At 40.4% G+C, this 21,831-nt stretch overlaps 1 protein-coding gene across 4 annotated transcripts in view; it reads left to right on the plus strand.

The window, feature by feature from the left end:
• Positions 1 to 21,831, plus strand: part of epha7 (eph receptor A7) — an 86,795-nt gene that overhangs the window by 21,800 nt on the left and 43,164 nt on the right. For all 4 annotated transcript variants that reach the window (XM_086262916.1, XM_086262917.1, XM_086262918.1 and 1 more), the window contains exons 4-5: positions 179 to 334; positions 7,321 to 7,656. In XM_086262916.1, coding sequence (XP_086119042.1) covers positions 179 to 334; positions 7,321 to 7,656 — 492 coding nt within the window. The remainder of the gene's footprint in view (positions 1 to 178; positions 335 to 7,320; positions 7,657 to 21,831) is intronic.

Below are 21,831 nucleotides of genomic sequence, written 5' to 3' on the forward strand. Positions count from 1 at the left end.
CACTGCAGCTGTTGCCCTGGGCAGCAGAGCATTATTAAGACCTTTCTGAGCGTTTCCTGACATTCTGTACAGGAAATGCATTCATTAGTTTATGAAGAAAATAACCTGCAGATCGCCAGACTTCTACACTTCACACTGTGTTTTTGATTCAGTGTTTTTTTCGCTTCCTTCCGCACAGCATGTGGTCGGGGTTTCTACAAGTCTTCCTCGCAGGACCTTCAGTGCTCTCGCTGTCCGGTGCATAGCTTCAATGACCGCGAAGGCTCCTGGCGCTGTGACTGTGAGGACGGCTACTACCGAGCACTCTCTGACCCTCCGTCTGTGGCGTGCACAAGTAAGTCTGCCATGCTGCTGTATAAACGCAGCACAGATCACATGCATTTAAACAGCTACTAATGCAAGTGGAAAAACAACACACTCCAGAGCCTGATTTAGTCCTGTTCAGTCAGCCTGCAGTGGCCTCATGAAAGCCCCAGATGTGTTCCATAGCAGTTCCTCTGCAAATTATGTTTGCAAGCTTGCGTGTCTGTTTTGTGTCTTAGCTGGTTGCTAATGATGACAGGAGCAATTTGCCATTTCCCGTCTGAAAGATTGCAATTACGGTCGGCAGTGGCAGCCCATGCAGCAACCTGCATCTTCATTTGTCCTGGCCAGTGTAACAGCTCTGTGACAGCCATCGATGGCTTATTTACACAGGCTGGGGGATGCAGTTTGAATGGGTGGGGCTCATTTGCTTCCAGAGCTGTTCTCAAACATGTTTTTTTTTCAAAGTGCTACTACTGGATGTGTATTTATTTTCTTATTTTTTCTCCTTTGCTTTGAGCTACTGTGCATGGGAGAAGGCCATGTTAGCACTGTGCTTTATCTCTGGAGGTAAACTGGATCCCTAAACATAATCTGTGCACCTTATCTGTGTGCCTTCTTTCTGCTGATAATGTATCACTGCACAGGTTCACAGTCTTCTGGCTGTTAGATTTACACTTGTGCTGTTCTTCCTTTGCTGTTTCTATTAAGGAGACCTGATAAGTTAACATTTTAAAATGCTTTGTGCATGTGTTGGACAATTTGCATGCCCAGTCAACATCCTGAACAGCATTGCATTTTTGCTGCGCACCTAAAGTAGGCCAAGTCAGAATATCTAATATCTAAGTGTGTGTGTGTGTGTGTGTCTGTGTGTGTGTGTGTGTGTGTGAGAGAGAGAGAGAGAGAGAGAGAGAGAGAGAGAGAGAGAGAGAGAGAGAGAGAGAGAGAGAGAGATAGTTATTATGCAAATACAAAGAATTTTATACCATTGCATTGGCTTCTCTACGCATTAAATCAGAGAATCAAAACAGGGATTTAAGGGATTGGAGTTAAGATTTAATGTTGCAAATTCCATATGACAAAAGGATTCTTTGTTATTTATGGGCGTCTTTAAAAGCTCAGGCTCATTGAGCAGAGCCTCTGTCTCTGCCTGCCGCGAAAGCCTTTCCATCTATTTCAACATACAGTACTGTATTTACATTGCCAAGAGGGTGTGTCTGAGTATGCAGTCCATATAGTAATATAGTGGTAATTAAGTGCACTTTCAAAAGCTAGAATACTCAAAAAAATCATATGTTAGATATTACTGGCTACAGCTGCTGCATACCACTCTTACTCTTGCACACTAAATTGGTGTGACACAAGCTACAACATCAACAACAAATGATACTGAGTCATTGATAAAAGTATTTGACGCACTTAAATTATAAATGGCTGCTTTTAAAGTTGCTGGTTTTATTAGTATGTGGCTCATGTCATTTCCAAGGATGATTTACTGCAATTGCCTCAGGACCCCAGAACTCCTAGAGACCCCCCATAAATCCCCGCTCTCAGTGTCTTGGATGTCAAACAATGAATAGCAAATTTGTTTTTGAGTACACACATCCAAATCCAACGACAGGGGTGGTGGGAACACGAGGTTAATAAGAGCCACAAGCAAATTTTTCCCTTATTCCCGTGTAAAAATGGGAATTGTCATTTCCTATTTGTTCAAAAAGGGAAATAACAATCACAGCTTGATTCTCAAAAAGAATTGGATACAAGAGGCTAACTGCTACAGAATATGAGGCAAAATGCACCTAAAATCTGCTGCTGACCTACCTACCTGCTGTCAATTAAAATGTAAGGTTAAGACTGCACAATATTAACCTAATAATGGCCAAATCTGAAGTATGGTGTTGGTGGAGCTTGAGAACTAAACTAAACTAGGCATGTCACTGTAAATGCACTGTAAAGACAAGGACTTAACTCCAGACCACAAACCACCAATCTTTCCATGTAGCACGGAGGCAACCATATAGATCTTGTTCTAAAAGACAGGTCCATTACTCTATTCTCCAACCATCCTAATCGGACGTTAATGTTTCACTCTAACATCCCCGACTGAACCGATCGAGAGCAGGACACACAGAACAGGGGAAAGTTCCTACTTTTTTTGAGTGTCCTCTGGCTGTTCCCATTTGGGCAATCACCTTGGCCAAGTACCGAAGTAATTACTGAAGTTGCCTATTGCACACTTTCCATTATTCATTTTCATTAACTTTGGGTCTACACTTAGTGACCCCATACCATTATATGTAAATATGTATTTTTGACTTCCTCCTCCTCATTTACGCAGCACAATTTTTTTACAGCTTTGTACGTGCATTTCCTCATTCATTGTTGGATTAAGTCACTGTGACCAATAGTCACTATGATTTTCTTTTTTTAAGCCTTATCCAGACCACGAGTGAATAGTAATTGAAAATGAATTTGCACTGCCTGAATAAATAGCTTGATTGACAGATTTTTTTTTTTTTATAATAAGAGTTTGCTTATAATAAGCTATCGTATTGTAGGCCTTGGTAAAACAGTGAGATGGATCTCTGGCACACAGAGATTAAGGATGTGTCTATGAGGATTTGAGAGGAAATGAGATAAAGATGTAATATGGGGACATGAAAAGCCAAATCCATGTTGAATAAAGATGAGGGAACAAGTTCCAAAAACACAGCTTCAAAAACACTGTTTCCCATGTGGTATTTGCTAAGAGGGGGGTGGTATAAAGACATGCTTTTGTTTGTTGAATATTTGTCCACGCTATTCATATGCAAATATACATATACGTGTGTGTATATATATATATACATTATATATATATATATACATACATATATGTGTGTGTGTATACATTATATATATATATATATATTTATATACATACATACATATATGTGTGTGTGTGTGTGTGTGTGTGTGTGTGTGTGTGTGTGTGTGTGTGTGTGTGTGTGTGTGTAAGACCATCAGGAGCCTTTTTCTCCAGAGGCATAGCACACAGTGGAGTTGTTGACAGGTCAGAGTACTGGGCATCAATCATGCAACAGCTGTGAGCGGTGCTGGTGCAAGCAGGGACTGAAAGGAGCATTTGTGACTCGTTTCCTTCTCCCACCCTTACCCCCCACCCACTCCTCTTAAATGTGACACCTCAACAAGTTGATTCCATCTGAGGATCCATTCTAAATAGAGTTGCTAGGGGACAGAGAAAGAGCTGTTACCTGATATAAACCTGGCATAAAGGCATTTAGTGGCATGGGGCTTTGGTAAAATGCCCTTCATTGTCATGTGTGCAATTTTGTCATTACTCAAAGAACAAAAGGTGAGAGATAATGAACTACACTTTTCATTTAATGCCGTTAGAACAGAGAGGATGATTTTAAAAAAAATGTGTAGGATTGGAGTTGGATCTACTTCACTGAACCGATAACTCGGACCGAGACGCACGTCTAAATTCCGTGCCATTATTCACTTTTCTCATCCTGGCCCTGCACATGTAAATTCAATGTAAATCTCTGTATGTGTTTGGGTCCATGCTGTAATTAGAGGAGGCTATGTAAATACAGCCTGTTTCCATAAAATAATATTCTCAAACGCTACCACGTTTAAGGACATCTAAGAGAAAGGTTTGTCATCATTGTAGTCTCACAAAATGTTCAAGCTTTTTAGCAACTGAACAGTGAAATCCACGAGCCCTGCATTTGTACATCTGAGACACACCAAAACATAAATTGTTATAACGTAGACTTAGTCATTTGTCATTCATGTTGACATGCCATCATACACTCTCCAGATACTTGAGCCAAAAAGGAGCAAATCCAATATTGAAATCTTGGCAGTGGAAGTCGGAGGCCCCAAAAAACCCTCTTCTCTTTTCCTCTTTAGCATGTCTTCCCTCAAACAGGTTCTACTGCAGCCGCATCATTAGATGGAAGGTCAGAAGGTCATAGCGCACATTTGTAGAGTGACGAATACCTCATGGGTGATTTGAATACCACTCACCCCTGCCGTTCCTCTCTCCTCAGCTCCCCAATTAGAGCACAGCCAGGTAATAGGCTGTGCTATTAGCTGTTGAGGGTTAAGTTAGCCCAGAGCACCTCTCAAGGCTGATAAGCGGAAGATTCTTCTCTCCTAAGCCCAGATTTACTTGGGTCTTACAACTCTCTCCGAGTGGAGATGAAACATGACCTAAATTCATCTAATACTATCCTGTGCTTTCTATATGGTAGTTTAATAGCTGTTGTAGACGCATTTGCACAACCGAAGCCTTTTTCCTCTTACAGCTTTTTAGAGTGAGCGGCTTTTGTTTATCCTATAAAATGTCAACTTCTGCTTTAAAATCTGTGCCATGTTGACATGCAAATGTTGTAGGAGGAAATTTAAAGTGTGCTTGTACATATTTATGTAGAACCCCCCTCCCCACCCTCCCAAAACAGAAAAAAAACCAGCAACAGAACAAGACACATGCACGCACTTACACAAACACTCTCACCGCTGCTTGGTCAGAGTTGGAGGGCAGCTAGCAAGTGATTGAGACATTTCAGGCTGTGGGGGCTGTGGCAGGCTAATCCGTGAAATGAAACTTGACTGGGAGGAGGGGTGAGAGGAGAGAACATGAAAAGATAAGACAGAGTGGGGGAGTGAGAGACAGAAAAAAAGAGGAAAAAGAAGAGGGAGAGTGACAAACCCCTGAGCTGTAAGGATGAGCAGACAGGCTGACAGTGGTGGGCTCTGTGCTGCAGGTGAAGCTGAGGCCAGAAGAGTTTGGTATTTCTGAGTGCAGACAGAGTACACTCAGAGAAACAAAGAGACGGCAGGGCAGATGAAGTAGAGCTGTTTCCAGGCCAGCCAAAGGAAGTTATCACTGGGTCTCCCCATAGAAGGCATGCTTGGTTCCGTAGCTCCGCACAGGCTGGCTGTTACAAAAGATTTACAGAATGTAGCCATTGAAAGGACAGTTTTAGTCACTGCTACTCGATTTGAAATATAGCAAGGTGTTTATAAGGGAACGACAAAGCTCTTAGTGTAGTGTGCATCTGAACAAGACGACAAAACAGAAAGGTCACACACATCCAGGGCGAGTCTGATCTAATTTCCTTTTGCTTGTTGTTGCTGAAAAAATCATCACTTTCACCTGAGACCTGAAAGAGAGTGGCACGAGCAAAATGAGATGTTATCATGGTAGAATAAAAGATCCCTGAGGACTGGTCTGGAGGAAGGTTGGGGAAGTGTGTTTGCATGCACATGTGAGGGGGTGTGCGTGCGTGAGTCACACCCCCTCCTTTTGTGCACAAGGAAGATTGAGAGTGTGGGTCGAGTGTCAGCGCCAAGGCTGAAGTCGAGTGGCACTATTGGCAGTCACTCCTCTCCACTTCACCTGCCACAGGTGGCTCTTTCATCTTCCCAGCCCATAGCCTGGTTCTTATCTCACCTGGTAATCATGAATATAGACGTCTCAGTCGAGCTGTTGATTCTAATGGGTAGAAAAAAGAAAAACAACCCAGTGCCGATTTAATAAGCTTGAATCTTGTGATGGTCCATAGGTTTTGCACTGAACGTATCCATTTTGTTAGGTAATGTCACAAATTGAATGAATCGAAGCGTCACCTAAGAAAACAGCACAGAATGAAGATGTTCACTAAAACATTCATAAACAAAGAATACAAGTTATATCATCTTTACTATGTCAGGGGGGATTTATTTATGTCAGCACCTGGGCCATAAAACCCAATAGTCTGGAATGTGAGAGGATGAAAGCAGCCGTTTGTTATTCATTGTTTTACAAGATGAGCTAATCTTTTCGCTTGTTATGTTAATATTTATGGGGAAATGGTCTGTGAGTGCTGCAGAGGTAGTCGTTATTCTAGTATATCAATTTGATTGGTATGCGACAGTTACAGGGTGGTAATAATCCAGGTTTAAATCTCGTTAATAAACGTTGTGGGTGAGTCAGGCTTCTTGAAAGCCACTACGTTTTATTGTGCTGCTGTCTATGTGATATAGTTTTTCAAAGGAAACCCTGGAAAGCCACTGTCTGCGGCTGGGATATTGGCTCCACGGCTTCTGATTTGCTGCTGAGTCTGAGGAGTAAACCATGCATCAATCATCAATCATGTCAGCAGCAGGTTTATGCTGTCACCAACAATCATTGTGTAATCAAAGCATTAACAGGGACAAATCACCAGCTATGAATGTGTGTTTTACAGCTAATACAGCTAATGCAGCTATACGACTTTAGGTTGATTCAAATTTAAAATAGGACAATTTGTTCATTGTGAACACATTGGCAACTTCAGAATGTTTGTAGCTTTTAACAATGGAAAGTGGTGAATACCTTGATTAATTATAATCCGATTTACTAGCAGTTATTTAAACAGAACTGGTTAAAGCGCAGTCACAAAATCGTTGGCACTTAAAATGCATATTCTCCTGAATATTCTGAGATAAAACACTGATAGTTTGAACTTCTGATATTGCCATTTTTATTTGATTGCTGGAGAACACAAAAGGAAGAGGAGACTTGAAACCCCCTCACAATCCCACAAAATAAACAACAAGCAAACAAACCCAAGAAAAACCCAGTGCTGTAATATATCCTGATCTATTTGGATTGATCAGGATTGGACTTGCCACTTCACAGAGTCAACAATGCTAATGAAATAATGAAATAAAAGTGAAGTAGGTGTGCGCTGCTGCCGGTGTAGTAAGGAAAAAAGGAAGACATAGAAATCTGTCAAACGATCGTCTGCTGCTTGGATTCTCACTGACCTGACCTTCACTTCCTTTCATTATACCTGAATGACTTTTTCTAGATCTGAGTCTTATTATAATTGAGTGTCAGTGTTTGGATCTGGGGCTGGAGCTGGCCGTCCTCTATTAGCTATTTTTTCAGAGAACAATTAAAGTACATATCCAGCGAGTACAAATGCTTGACTGTCACTTTCCTTGGCACTCACTTGCTTTCTTGGCGTCCACCTCTGACAGGACCTCCCTCTGCACCACAGAACCTGGTCTACAACATCAACCAGACCACAGTTAGCCTGGAGTGGAGCCCACCGGCTGACACCGGCGGTCGCAACGACGTCACCTACAGGGTTATATGTCGCCGCTGCAGCTGGGAACCCGAGGAGTGTGTTCCGTGTGGGCTAAATGTGGGATACTCTCCCGCGCAGTCAGGATTAGTGGACACTTACGTGACCGCTGTGGATCTGCTCGCTCACGCCAACTACACTTTTGAGGTGGAGGCTGTCAACGGGGTGTCTGACCTCAGCCGCACGCAGAGGCTGTTTGCTGCAGTTAGCATTGCTACTGGCCAAGCAGGTAAAGAATTTTATTATTTATTTTTAATAATGCTGTCTTGCATTTAAACAACTTTGAACTGTGAGTTTTAATTGGTTAAAATTTTATGGAAATGCTGTGGAAAAAAATTTGTAGTGTTTCCTTTATTTAAAGATACACTCATCAAGCACCTAACGCTTAAATATTGTATCCTGTTTGTTTATAGTCTGTTGACACACACAATAACAAGTAGAAACTCTGAAAAATCTTTGTTTTACAAATGGTCTGATTATTTTCCCAAAATGTGGAAACAATTTCTTTTAAACTCAAGTTAAAAGTGTTTGTCTTCCACTAGCACGGAGCTCAGCCTTTGCTCCTACTAAGAGTGCATTTGACATTAGTACCGTGACGATTGACAGTATTAATTCTGAAAACCTCTCAAATGCTAACTACGTTAATGATTCCCCATTAACATTAATGGTCCCAGTCTGATATAATCCATAATATTTTTCGGTATGCATATTACCAAGATTAATTTAATGTGTATATCAGCACTACAGTGGCAAACGCTATTAGCTTAGCAAGGATGCTGTCTCCCAGCGGTACCTAAAGAGCTAGTCGTGTCTTTGCAGCTCATTCTCAAGGGAATCAGCCGTAATTAAAATGCTGTGTTTTGTAGTGACAAACTCTTAAGCCTTTTTTATTCATTATTTTTATGGATCCACTCAACAAGATTCCTCTTTCATGCTCGAGCATCCGTGAAACACAGTTGGCCCAAAAGACTGTAGTAATAAAAAAATAAGACTGCAAAGACAGTGTTGATGCTTTAGCTGCCAATATAACGTCTTTCTCTGGATAACTACACCGGCTGCTTTTAAATCACCATCATTTTAGTCGTTAGGAATGCTGCATATTTATCACTTCTCTCTTTGTAAATGCCTGCCTGCTGTTGTCTGCTATCAAAAGCAGAATATTTTCTCGTATACAAGCTCTAGTGACAGAGGTGATCAGCTGAACGCATGTGCCCAGGTTTGTCAAAGAGACCTAAGCTAGAATGTGCCAGGGTGTTGAATGGACAAGGACACCAGGAGGAGGATAATCACATGCTCCTTTGGACTTGCCCGTAATTATACGTGGCATGTTGACAACACACAATTACTCAGTTAACCTGGTGGAATATTAGGCCATTAGCTATTGTGAAAAAGAGCAGTGTTCTTTGCCAAGATGTTGTCATGTTCATAATTTTGAGTAAGTAGCAGCATTTAACATGCCTTAACTCTATAAACACAGCATTTGGGCTATATGAATCGACTTTTGTTGGTTAATTCCTTGATGTTTCAATATTAAATGCTTTTTTTGCCTTTGTTTTATGGCTTGGGTTTGGAAAAGTCTCTGAAATTTTATTTCAGTCATGACGCAATACTAAAAGTCTTCTTTGAAACCCAGACTAATCAAATTCATTCAGGGTTAGCAGTTCTTCATGGCAAGACGACCCTCTCCATCTGTTCAATGGTAGGACAGCAGGACAGAATAATACCTTTAATATGAAGGCTGGAATTACAGAAGACTGCACTGAAAAGAATAAATTAAGTGTGCAGAGGAAAAATCAGCACTGGTTTAATATGTTTTTTTTTTTCATTCACAGCATAACTGAGTGATGTATTTAATAAGAAGTCAGTGTTTGTCCAACATTTATCTAACCCCAGATGACTTTTTTTTTCAACAAGTGTGCCAGAGTGATAGAATGACTGAGACTGAAGTTTGTTTGTGTCACGTGACTTCATTTTACCATTGAAACCCAACTATTTAACTCTTGTCTGGCCATTTTGTGAAGATTGGGGTAAGAAAATAGTATTTATTCTCTTAATCAGTATTAATTAAGGACATGAGTAAAGTTCATGTAGAAATTAGATCCTCTATGAGATTTATTGTCTCTGGGATGTTTAATGGAAGCTCTATTTTTGCTTGGTTTAATAGAAAGAGGGTCAAAACTTGCATTAGTTTAAGCCCATCCTGTCAGCACTTGCTTTAACTGGGAGGCCTTATATAGATGTGAACATTCTCATTTACACTCTTCAGCAGATGTTAGCTCCTTTTTGCCAGACTCGCAGTTCCACTGCTCTCTGGACTATTGGGGAATGCTTAAGATTTCAGAACTTCTTAAAATAACTTATTAGAGAATCACTGCGATATTAGAGTCATTAGAGTCTGAATCATCATTCAGAGTCGACTAAACTTTAGAGAAGGACCATATCAGTGAAAGAACCTTGAAAAGGAAACGGCCCTCTCTCCATCCCTCCCATTGCCTTCTGCTAAATGATAATCAGCAAGCACATAGACTCGTAGCTAGGGACTGGGGAAATGAACGAGTCTGTGAATACAGATGGTGATCCATCTGATGAGGAATTCACACCTCCCGTAATTATACCAAAGGAAGTGTCTGGAGCAAGGCTGGAGCTACATAAGATTCTGACTGCTTATTGTTCCCAGAAACCTAATTGCCTCTCAGATTTGTCTTAAATGAGTTTAAGTAGAGGCTGTAAGTTAGTAAGCTTGATTTCTTCAGCTCCGTCTTTGTAGTTTCAATAGAAATTCTTCAAGTTGAGGATTTTTGCTATCGTTGCTGCCTGCTTTATGCTGAAAGTTAAGAGTGTGATTCAATCAGCACTCCATTGTGAGCTGACTGTGCTGCACAGCCAACCTCAGAGGCCCGCAGAGGTCCTTCGTGCCTTAGCTTTCCTCGAGCACACTTATAAACAAGGCCTTTTGTTCTACCAGCCACTTGTAAGTTGGCCCTGTTCATAGAATTACCATTAATATTTATTCAAGCGAGGTGTTCGCATGTCTGAGCTAGAAAAATCCACAGTAGAGAGGGGCACAGAAATAGGATCGAAAATTGGTTATGGGAACGGCTGCAGGACCTGCGTTTGTGTGTACATGATGTGTACACCTGTTCAGCACAAGACCAGTGTAATGGGGTTTAGGTGCAATCAGTTACTTGTATAAACACTATGGAGTGGAAGGAAGAGCCCGTGGAAATTGATTTTAATGTCGAATGCTTGCCAGCAGCACAAAGCCTGTTACCCTCATACAGAAGCTGTTACAATAGTGCTCTAAACTATTCACAGGTTTATTCATAGCAGGGAACAGGGAATGCTACTTAATGCTGTAATCTTGACTGCCATGAGTTTACCTAGAAATCCTTTAATGCCATCTAATAAGAGACATTTCAAATATCTGGTGCAGATACAGACAAACATAATGATTAAGACATGTTATTTTGATGCTTGATAACATTTTATTTAGACATAAGTATTTGGTATTAATGCAGATTTAGAAGGGTTTTGTTTTTAGCATACCTCCTTAACAACAGAATGTCTTTACTTTGAAGTAAACTGCACAGAAAGCAAAGTAACAGTTTACCTTTTCTATATACGGGGCCCAATGCTTACAGAAACCAGGTCCCAGCAGTATTAATGCATTAGTTTAAATGAATCAACACCTTCAAGTCATTCTGTCAAAATCCCTGAATCACAGGTTGAGGATGAGGAGTGGCTGCAATCTTTTACTCTAGCTTATCAGTCAGCCAAAGACCTGGACAGTTTTTAAAGCCTGACTGTTAAGGCCTTTACAGAAAATTGAAAATATTTTTTTCGGACTCCCCTGCTCTTAATGCAGCCATTTACACCAACTTCGTAATTTTACTGGACAGTAGAATTAACAGATATAACCAATCAGATTACTGCATTTGGCAACAAGTGTGCTTGTAATTCAAAAAATGTGCGCCAGTATTGTATACAGAATGAGATGGAAGTAGTAAGATAATCCTATTTTACTTCAGACACAGCTATATGCTGCTCCAGGTCAGTCAGCTCGGATGCAGTCCCTTCAAGGTAAACCGCTAAAGTTGAATCACATCATTATACAGCAGTGTTTTGTTCTACAGCTCAGTACAAAGGTCAGCTTATTAGGGGGGCTAATAATATTTTCTTTCGGAAAAAATTCTGCTATTGTGTGTATGCCTTCTGAAAAATGTGTGTTTCAAAAAGCTATGTTAAAAAAAAAACACTTAATATTTCATATGGGGATTCATAATTTTGTCCTCATCTTTAGATGGGAAAAGCAAGCACAGGCTTGTAAATAATAGCACTTAATTTTTATTAGGGTTAACTTTAACTTTGTATTTACCTGAATAAACCAAAGTCCTGCTTTGTAGTACACACCTCTGGAAGCAACTGCTAAGAATTAGCATTTTATAAAATATATTAAAATTCAGTTTAAATCAAATTGAACTGGATGCTTGAAATCTTATGTTGCATACAACTTTAACTGAAAGAGTTCAACAAAACGAGGCATCCCTTGGGGTCCCGATTACTCTTTCTGCCAACTGTCCAGATAAAGATAAAAGAAGACCACTCAGAATGTTTCACATTGATTATCAGACTTTATGTTTTCTCAATGAATAAAAACCGATACTTACGAATTGGTGTACTAAGCAATGCTACTAATTCCATGTCAAAAATGGCCTGTAATGAGGTGCAGGTGATGGGATTTCTGCTCTGTGCTCTAGTGACTGTAGTTCTGGCAGCATTGGGACGAAGCATGAAAACATCTGGGTGTTTTCTGCATTACGAACTAAATACAAACTAAATGTGAATTCTAGTGACTGTGCAGTGCACAATTTGCACTGTTATAGCTTTGCAGCTGGGCACAATGCATGGGATTTGCTCCAGTAAGTGGAAGAATTGATGGGTGGATGACACTTTTTGGGGCTGTGGCTCGGAGCCTGGCCTGGTTCGGCTGTGCATTAAGCATGGGTTGCCACAGTGATATAGCAGGGTGAAGGGACTGAAGGCTTTGTGACACTGAGGATTTTGACTTTCCGCTCACCATGCTTGACTCATTGTTTTTAATTTGTTTTAACTGTGCTTATTTTTCTGTTTTGTAATCAATAATAATAATAATAATAATTATTATTATTATTATTATTATTATTGCTGTTGTTGTTGCTTGAATGCCTTAAAGGAACTTTGAGATTGACTTTAAATCCCTAGAATATTATGATCATCATTGCAAGACATCGGATGAGACTGACTCTTAACTTTTACAACAATCACACTTTTCTCATTACACGAGAAGCTGGGTTATCTTCTGTTTATTTTTAGCCATTCTTCGGTTCATTTGTTGTGCAACACTGTGTGAATGTAGGATGATGTTATAGTCCCCCTCATGTACAAACCTACTTAAACATTCAGAGAGAACAACAGGCTATTCCCTTTAGTACAGTCTCTCAGCACAAAAGGAAAAAGAAGAAGAATTGCAAAGAGGCACATAAGAATGTAAGCAGAGCATTTTACTTTGATCTGAAAAGGCTTTGTGCCTTTGCACTGCGTGAGAAGCAAATATTCCCATTTAGTTTGGCCGTTTTCTGATTCACTGTCCTCCAGCAGTTTAGAAAGGACGATAGCGTTGTTTTATACATGGTTTGATAATTGTTTACAGCTACGAGGGATAAGATAAGATAAGATAAGATAAGATAACCTTTATTAGTCCCACACGTGGGAAATTTGTTTTGTCACAGCAGGAAGTGGACAGTGCAAAAGTTATGACGCAAAAATTAGAATACAATAAGAATAAATACAGTACACAGCTGTACAGAATAGAATAAAATAATATACTATATACAGTAGAATAAAATAGAATAAAAATATACAATAAGATAAAAATAGAATACGAATGCTATATACAACTGAGTAAAAATACAACGATGCCAGAAAAGATTATTGTACTTAGTATTATTGCACATGTGTGGATGTGTGTGTTTGTTCAGTTAAAGTCTTTGTTGTGGAGTCTGACAGCAGTGGGGAGGAAAGACCTGCGAAATCTCTCCGTCCCACACCGTGGGTGCCGCAGTCTCCCACTGAAGGAGCTGCTCAGTGCTGTCACAGTCTGCTGCATGGGGTGGGAGACGTTGTCCAACAGGGATGACAGCTTAGCCGCCGTTCTCCTGTCACTCACCACCTCCACTGGGTCCAGAGGGCATCCTAGAACAGAGCTGGCCCTTCGGATCACCCTGTTCAGTCTCTTCCTGTCCCCAGCAGAGATGCTGCCGCCCCAGCAGACCACACCATAATGCTTCGTGTGCAAGGAATCGATACTCAATGGTAACCTATATGTCCATTTTATATGCATTCAATCATCACTAAAAGGATATTGTTCAGCGCATTTGTGAAAGTAACACTTGGGGAACAATAAGAGCATTGATTTATCCCTTTTTGTGTTCTAATCTGCCGTGGTGGCCTTAAACAGAAGGATTGATTGATTCTGAGGAGTCCCCACTGACCAGTGCCAGCCAGTGTAATTTTCTAGTTAAGCGGATCCCCCTTTGTAGCATTTGTCCCCGGTTTTACGTTACCTGGGAACCCATTCTTTTTAAACACGGCCCCTGCCCCCGCCCCCCAGCATCCAACATGCTTGCAGTAATTTGATGAGAGCCAGGCAAAGCACTAAGATTCAACAGCTGCAATAAAACTGCGGTGGTCTCAATGCAGCAGCTCAGAGCACTTAACCTGTAGCTTTTCTGTAAATGCCTCCTGATTTGTCTGTCACCCAATCCGTCAGCAATGAATAATTTTCATGGAAGGTGCACTTTAATTACTTTCCCATTTTAAATGGCATTATCGTGGCCTATCTAGGTAATTAATCTCACCGAGTATCCTGTTTCAGCCTTTTATTGCTGGCAGACGAGCTCCCTAAATCCCCCCCGAATCTGCTGTGCTTGAATGAGCCCTCCCTCACAGAAGCTGGCGTCGCCTCTTTCCCCTTCACTTGGTCCCTATCGGAAGCATTGGACAGTTCTTTCTTTCGGAGCAGGCGGCCTGTCAGAGCAACTGGCTGTTTCGCCACCTTGGAAAGGACACAAACAGACACATCCATGCAGGGCTGCAGGAAAGAACTGGCCACAGTCACAACGGATTTAGTGAGCCGATTCAATTTTATGTTGGTATTCAGGATCCGTCAACAAATTGCGTGAAAACTCCCAACAATGAATATACCCTTTTAACAAGTCTCCTAAATCTTCCTTCTGTGTGTGACAGAATTTCACTTTTGTCTAAAACGAATAAAACCAAATCATGGCAGCATCTTTCTACATTACCTCGAATGCACAAATTGCACTCGATATGGACTATGTCTCACACAGCTTTAAGTATCCACTTAATCACCAAATATAGATTCTTGCGCAGCCAAAAGTAGTTCCTGCAATGTTTTTCTTCTATTGGTGGTACCCAGGCATTTAAAGCAATGGTGGACTCAGGAAATGTAATGCATTGAGAGCAAGGCTAAAACAAGGAATCAGCTGAATATATAGAAATCTCTCTATAAAAGCTGGCTCATGGGTCTCAGATTATTGGAGGTGAGGCCTGGCATGCAGTGGTTGTCTTTTAATGCTTTTTTCTCAAAACTTTACCCCGAGTTAGAAAAAGTCTTCCCAGTTAAAGTGGATGTTTTGGTTTGACAGCATCATTAGAGGAAAGGTCACAGAGAGTCTGAAATAGAGAGGCTTTATTCCTTGGGGAACATTAGTGAATTTTAGAGAAACGCTGAATTTTGGGGAGTGACTAGAACTTAAATATAAGTTCTAGGTGTCCGCAGCCTTAGGTGTCCGCTTCTATTCCTGGCTAATGTCCTATCATTTTCTACATTCTCTGTTATAATAACATTTCAAAGAAAAACATACTGAAATTTCCTTTCTATACAGAAAGGAAATTTCAGTATGTTTTTCTTTGAAATGTTATTACTTTCTATCGATTTTGTTTCCATACATGCTCTGTCTGCTTTTCTGTCTACTTTTGAATGCAGCATTATTAATTTGGTACATTTGCAGGGAGAGCAATGACTTCATCCTGAAAATTCTGATGTTTTAGGTTTAGCTGGAGTGCTGATTCACATTCATTTTCATCCTATAGGGTCCTTTCCCCTGGAGCAGACACAGAAACACCTTAAATTATTCAGGGCTATGCAAGGCACCAGAAAGAGATTGAGGCAATGTTTTTGTGTTTATTTTTTGGCAGTCTATCTGCGTTTACCTTCCACGACTTTCAGTTAGACCCTCACCTTTCTGGAATCACTTCTTTTCTTCTCACAGATGGCGGCTGCTCTCATTTATCCGCTGAAACATTTGACAGGTCTTTCTTGGCCACTAAACAACTTTCTGTACACTCGCACTTATCAATATTTAGGGAGCATTACGTTTTTGCTTCTGTAGTCTATGATATCTTAAACTCTTGTGCAAACAAAGATTTATCTGGCTGCATAAAGCAGGAAGTTTGGACGTGGACGTGTTTGACTAGACTCGGCTGCACATTTATATTCTGGCGACGGGCTGGCCAAATGACAGGCCCCAAAGTTAAAGGTTGTGAATCCAAGTCGCAGAATATTCTCTTGAAGTGTCTTTAACGGTTAATCTGCTCTCTTGCTGTGGATAATTGAGGCAAAGTATTCAAAGTGTCAGCAAGGCTCAGATTGTTATGGTCGCTGTGTCAGTAGCTCTGTCTTTATGTCAAGCAAATCTAATCTTCTCATGGGAAAAGAAAGATTCTTTGGCTTTGTTTTTGCATGTGAGATGCGACGTTTTTGGTATTTTAATTGCAAACAATTAGTTGATAAAGGAAGTTGATAATATTACCTTATTTGTGGGAAAACTATCTGTTTATATATATTTATTCCAGGGAAGAGGCAGATTTGGCATATGACATGGAAGCTATGATTTCTTGTTGAATTCAGTGTTTGCCGGGCATTTTTATCAAATGAAAGTACATGGTACATGGGAGTGATAGCAGCCATACTGAGAGATTGTACAGACCGGTCGTACCATCACTGGAAGTAGCCTTAGAAAACTCTGAATTTATGGGGGACTATGTTACTGTTAAGGCTGTGAGGATGACAATATCCAGTTCACCTTTTTTGGGGATGCATAAGAAAACTGATTTTTAATATAATGCTTCATTAAAGTGTAAAGTAAGTAATTCATTTAAACAAGCTTAAAGAAGCCTTATCTAAATAAGGCTTCTTTAAGCTTATATAAGAGCAACAGAAATATGTTTCAGCCTGAATTTTCCAGATTAAGTCACCTCGGCCCTGTCTGTGCCACCTCCACCTCTGTGGTGACAGATCACGAGCAGAGTATTCTCTCTGTGAAATTACAGACCTGAGGGGCAGCTGATGAGAAATGTCACTGTCGACAAAAATGGAACTCTAATATATTCCATCACAGGTTTGTTGGACACTTATTAATGTCTCTCAGTGAGTGCTACTAATTAAGGCAGTCAGTCTGGTGCAGCAGATGAGGCGTGGGACAAATAACAGTGTGACCTGAGAACAAAAGAGCTGTGATGAGACTATACATATTTAGCAGAGCTATGAAGCACCCAGAGCACAGTGTTCAGGCTGACAAAAAAAGCCTTTTCCTGTGGTGGAGCAACACACCTGATATTCATAATCTGTCTTAAAACGTCGGTCTTTGTTAGATGTTTTCATTTTTTACGACCATTATTGTTTTTCCTCTCTTATTAAAGAGTTGTATTGCTACCACGTGTTACTGTTATTTCCTTTATTGTGATTAGATTTAGCTGCTTTAATGTGGTTTCAAATCTGAGATGCTGACACATCGGAATTAAAGAAAAGAGATGGGAAATTCATGGAAATTCACTTTCAGACAATGCTGGCTGCGGTTGCAGCGCTGGCCGGTTGCTGTGTGCATTATTTTTTATAGAAAGTTACAGATACTGCAAGTTCTAACATTACAGTTCTAACAATATTTTAAATTAATTCTGATAACATATTAAACATTTGAGCAAAGCCTAGTTCTGGAAGACGTGTTGATTCACTGCTTTCCTTCTCTTTGATTTTATAGTGAAGCATATCTTCAGTGTTTACCCCACGGCCGCATGCAGCAATCAATTTGTAGCTCACTCTAGGCTGAATCAACCTATGATTGAGGCTTTATAGACTAAACAGTTCATCAAGTAATCAGGAAAGAATTTGATTGGTTACTGGCAATGGTGCAGCCAACCAGTTTTAAAAATGTGAACTGGAGTTTCTATATTTAAAGCGTCTGTGTTTTCGAGTGCTGATCAGCCAGTGAAGGCAGCCTGCTTTGACTGTGGAATGCAGCTGCCCTCTGTTTAGTGCCCGTGGGTTGCCGTAATGCCTCGGTAACTTCCCAACTTTCCCTCTTTGTCTTTCTTTATCTACTCACTTGCTTGCACTCTGTCTGTTCTCTCATATGTATTCTTGCTGAAGTGCACAAACCTATCACACACACCCAGTCAGCGTGCACCTGTGACTCCTCGAGCCTCTCTTTATATGGAACACATGCTCAGGAATGTCACAGCCCTGGCTGCAAATGGCTTCGGCACTTTGCGATAGAGCCATTTGAGTGTTTCATTTCCTGCCGAAGGAGTTAAAAGGACTTCCAAGGGTAATAAAAGCCAAGTGGGATTGCATGCCGTAGGTGCCCATAGCAGAGAATTCTCCTTACTGGACAAACACACAGCAGGAATCTTTCATCAACAGCTAAACTTTGATCATGGGGGGGGGGGGGGTTGTGTGTGGGTTTTTGTTTTTTTAGGTTTTTTTAGATTTTTGAGTGTTTACAACCTTTTATCTCATTCTTTTGATTCTCTACTGTACATTATCCCCCTACTATAAAGGCTGGCAGAAGAAGATGGCACATTTAACACCTGAAGAGTGATATATTTATTACCAAGATGTGTTGCTGAACAAAGCATGCAGTTTGTCGTTTGTCTGGCTTACTTTGAACAGAGTTATTTATCACCTGTAGGCATCACAGCTGTGGCAGAGAAACAAGAACCTCTGTAAATGTCAGTGTTTTGGGTTCCATAACAATAATAGAGAATCCACTTGAGCATATTTTTACATTTATTTTCAAAGTATGGCGTTACAGTAATAATCCAGCTATAGAGCATTCGGAAACATTTTGGAATATGTTAAAAATAAATGTTATGTGAATAGCTGAAGAATAATATGTCACTGAAACAATGAAAGAGACAATAGGATAGGAATAAATAGTGGAGCACTCGTTTGGGTCTGTAAGTAGGAATGAATAAACATAACCTTTGTAGAATCAGTTGATATTATTTTGAGATGCATTTATATTTGTGTTGACTCCCTTCAACATGCTTGTTTTTCCTTCTTTCATAAAGTCTATGAAATAGTTTGCGGTTGCAGTGCTGGCAGAGGTCGGCATTGTGTAACACAGTCGTGCATTGTGGTTGCAGGGTGGGTGTGTGAGGACTTTTTTGGGGGGTCTGTGAGCATTGCTCACTGGTGCTTTGTGAGATAAAAAAGAATGGTGGGAGACTGACAGCTCGGCTTTTTTCCGTCTTTCATTGTCTCATCAGCATACTGTCTCCTGCAGTGAGGAAAACTAATTATGTCTTCAACCCCTGCTTCACCCCCCTCCCCTTTTATTCAGATCATCACACTTGGAAATCATAATGAGTTTGTGTCAGACCACTTTGCCTTTTAGAAAGGAAGAGGGGGAAAATTCCGAAAAGTCCATTTGCCTTCGCTCAAACAAGCTGCCGGCAATTACAGGCAACCTTTCAACCCTCCGAAGCTGTCGTCTCGAATTCTTTCAGGCCCCGACCAAAAAAGTTGTGGACCTGCACACCTGCTAGCTTCCTTGTCTGCGGTCGTACGCCTTTAAACCAGAGCTGTACCAAAACCTTTTTGTTATCAAAGCAGAGGAAGTGTGTGACAGCCATCTGGCAGGCTGCTTTTAATTATTTATATAAAACAACAGGAAAAAAGATTATGGCAGCTGAGGATTTGAAAGGATGCTTGGGCTTCACATCTGGGCTATGGGAAGTAAGCGAGGGCAAGAGGGATGTTGTGTCCAAGAGCTTCCCAGTGCCTTTGACTCAGATGATTTCCTACTTCCTTGGACAGCTGAGACAAAGACTTTGTGAGAAGTCTTTGGCTCTGCCTGAGACAGAAGTCATAGTGCTGGGAGAAAATAATTGCTCATTCAACCTTGTGATTTCAGAGATTGAAACAGATCAGTCACCTTCAGAGAAACAGCACACGGGCAGGTGTTTAGGCAGAATATTTGCTTATAATACATTTGGACATTTTCCCAGGGCTACATCTTTGCCATTTGTAATACTTATTGGCTCTTTTCTTTAACCTGCTTTTTTACTTTTACCTCATTTAATGTATTCCTATCTTCCCACCACACTTAATTTGGTGTGTAGTTTAATGATCTATTAAGGCTATAATGAGTGTAGAAATAGATTCTAGTTTCTGCTGTTCTTGGATTTCTTCCCATAAAATTGAACGACGAGTCTAGAAACCCCCCGCGCACCTTTTGTTGATCATAATTTGGTTTTTAGGGTTTATGTTTGAGATTACTGAAGCATTTTCTTGTGTAATTGTATGGTTGGTTATTTATTTTTAAGGATAAGAAAAATAGAGCACTAAATAAAAAGGGACGAGGGCAGCCAGGCCTGTTTTTAACCATGTTAAACCTTCAGAAGTATATTTATCTTTTAATGAAGATTTATTTAGGGGTGGAACGGTGTAAGCATTCGTCAGTGCAAGACATTCAGTGTGGCAGACTTTTTCTTGGTTCACTACACCCTCTGAAGCAAATAATTACTGTCAAGTGAGCCCAATACACTCTAATTAGGCCAATTTCTTAGCACTTGTAGAACACAGTAGAGCTGCAGTTATTAGTTAATGAACAGATTAGTCAATCGACAGAAAATAATTAGGCAATAAATTGAAAAATGGATTCATTGTCGTCAAGTCCTTTTCTCTAAATCTGCAAAATGCAATCATCTGCTATTTTCTTTTGATTTCATAGTAAACTGAATGTATTTGGCTTTTTTGTTGTACAGAAGAGCAAAATAAAGAAAATCACTGATAAATGTATATTAGAAAGCCATGTGTTTTAATCATGCAACACTCTGTTTTTTTTCTTGTCTTTTTTTTGCCAATTAACTGAAGTTTTTGGTGAAACAACAACTGTCTGTGAAAAATGAAGAGTGTTGCCCATTCTGTTAGCACGCTCTCCACAAACCATAAATGTTGAATATCATCACGAAACGTATTCTGTAACATTTCCTTTTTATTGTTTTATCTTATTTAAGTTACATTCACACTCCAACATCCACTTGTTTAGGGGTTTTGAAGATGCATTGGGTTAAAATACACCCTTTCAACAATGCACACATGCCTCGACAGCCCGCCTGGCAGAAAGCTTTCTTTATGTTGCATTTACACTCTCAGGAAGTGAGAAGCCACGTTCTATTTCTTGTCATCGGGTAGTAAAGACAGAGAAGAGCTCTTCTTCTGTGACAACTGTGTGCTGAAGTGTATTCTCAGAAGAAAGATTACATCTAAATGAAAGTTCGAAGAGCCTGTATCCTCAGAGACTGAGCTAATTAAATTTGTAAATTCCTCCCAAATCATCTCCCTATCACGCTGGTAACTTGATGCTGCCAAAAAGCGTGTCACAATGTGTTAAGACCAGTATACTGGCAGAAGATATTTAGATGAGAGATGAAATTAACGGCCTGCAGAGACCCCTGTTTTTTCAGCAGGTTTGGCTTTTATAAAACGACTCCTTAAGAAGAGAGATACTCGCTTATTAATGTCATGGCATTATTTGATTTAGCCTGCTTTGCAAAATTAAATTACATCGAGCTTGTGAGATCCACTGATTTAATGCATTGAGTTGATGTATTTCAGCTGTATGGGGTTGTTAATCTGACATATTACAGATAACATCCTCTGCTTTCTAGCTGAAATGAAATCGCTGTTGATAACATGAGATGAATTCAGTCTGGAAGCTCTGAAAGTGTACAGCATCTGACAGCCACTGTAGACAAGTGCAAGCACCCCACGTACCGAGCGAGTACACGCATTGTGTGCTGCTGTAGGGGAAGACTTATTCCCAACACTGCTAACACAGTTTTTTTTGGCCACCTTAAGCTAGCTAAAGGTGGCTCGCTTTTAATTGTATGAACGCGATGGCATCTATTTTGGAATAACTCATTAACTCTCCAATTAACTGTGGACAGCGTGGGTGGAGGATCCCTAAGTAAACATGCCGGATGTCTGAGACAAAGAGGCAAAAGCCTTTGCAGTCTCGCATTGTCCCAGGAGTAATTGGGTTGGGGGTCTGGGAGA

The sequence above is a fragment of the Aulonocara sp. 'chitande type north' Nkhata Bay genome, linkage group LG15, assembly GCF_057382095.1.
Source record: "Aulonocara sp. 'chitande type north' Nkhata Bay isolate Kocher_YH1m ecotype deep benthic linkage group LG15, A_spYH_male_GT1.1, whole genome shotgun sequence".
NCBI classification, from domain to species: domain Eukaryota; kingdom Metazoa; phylum Chordata; class Actinopteri; order Cichliformes; family Cichlidae; genus Aulonocara; species Aulonocara sp. 'chitande type north' Nkhata Bay.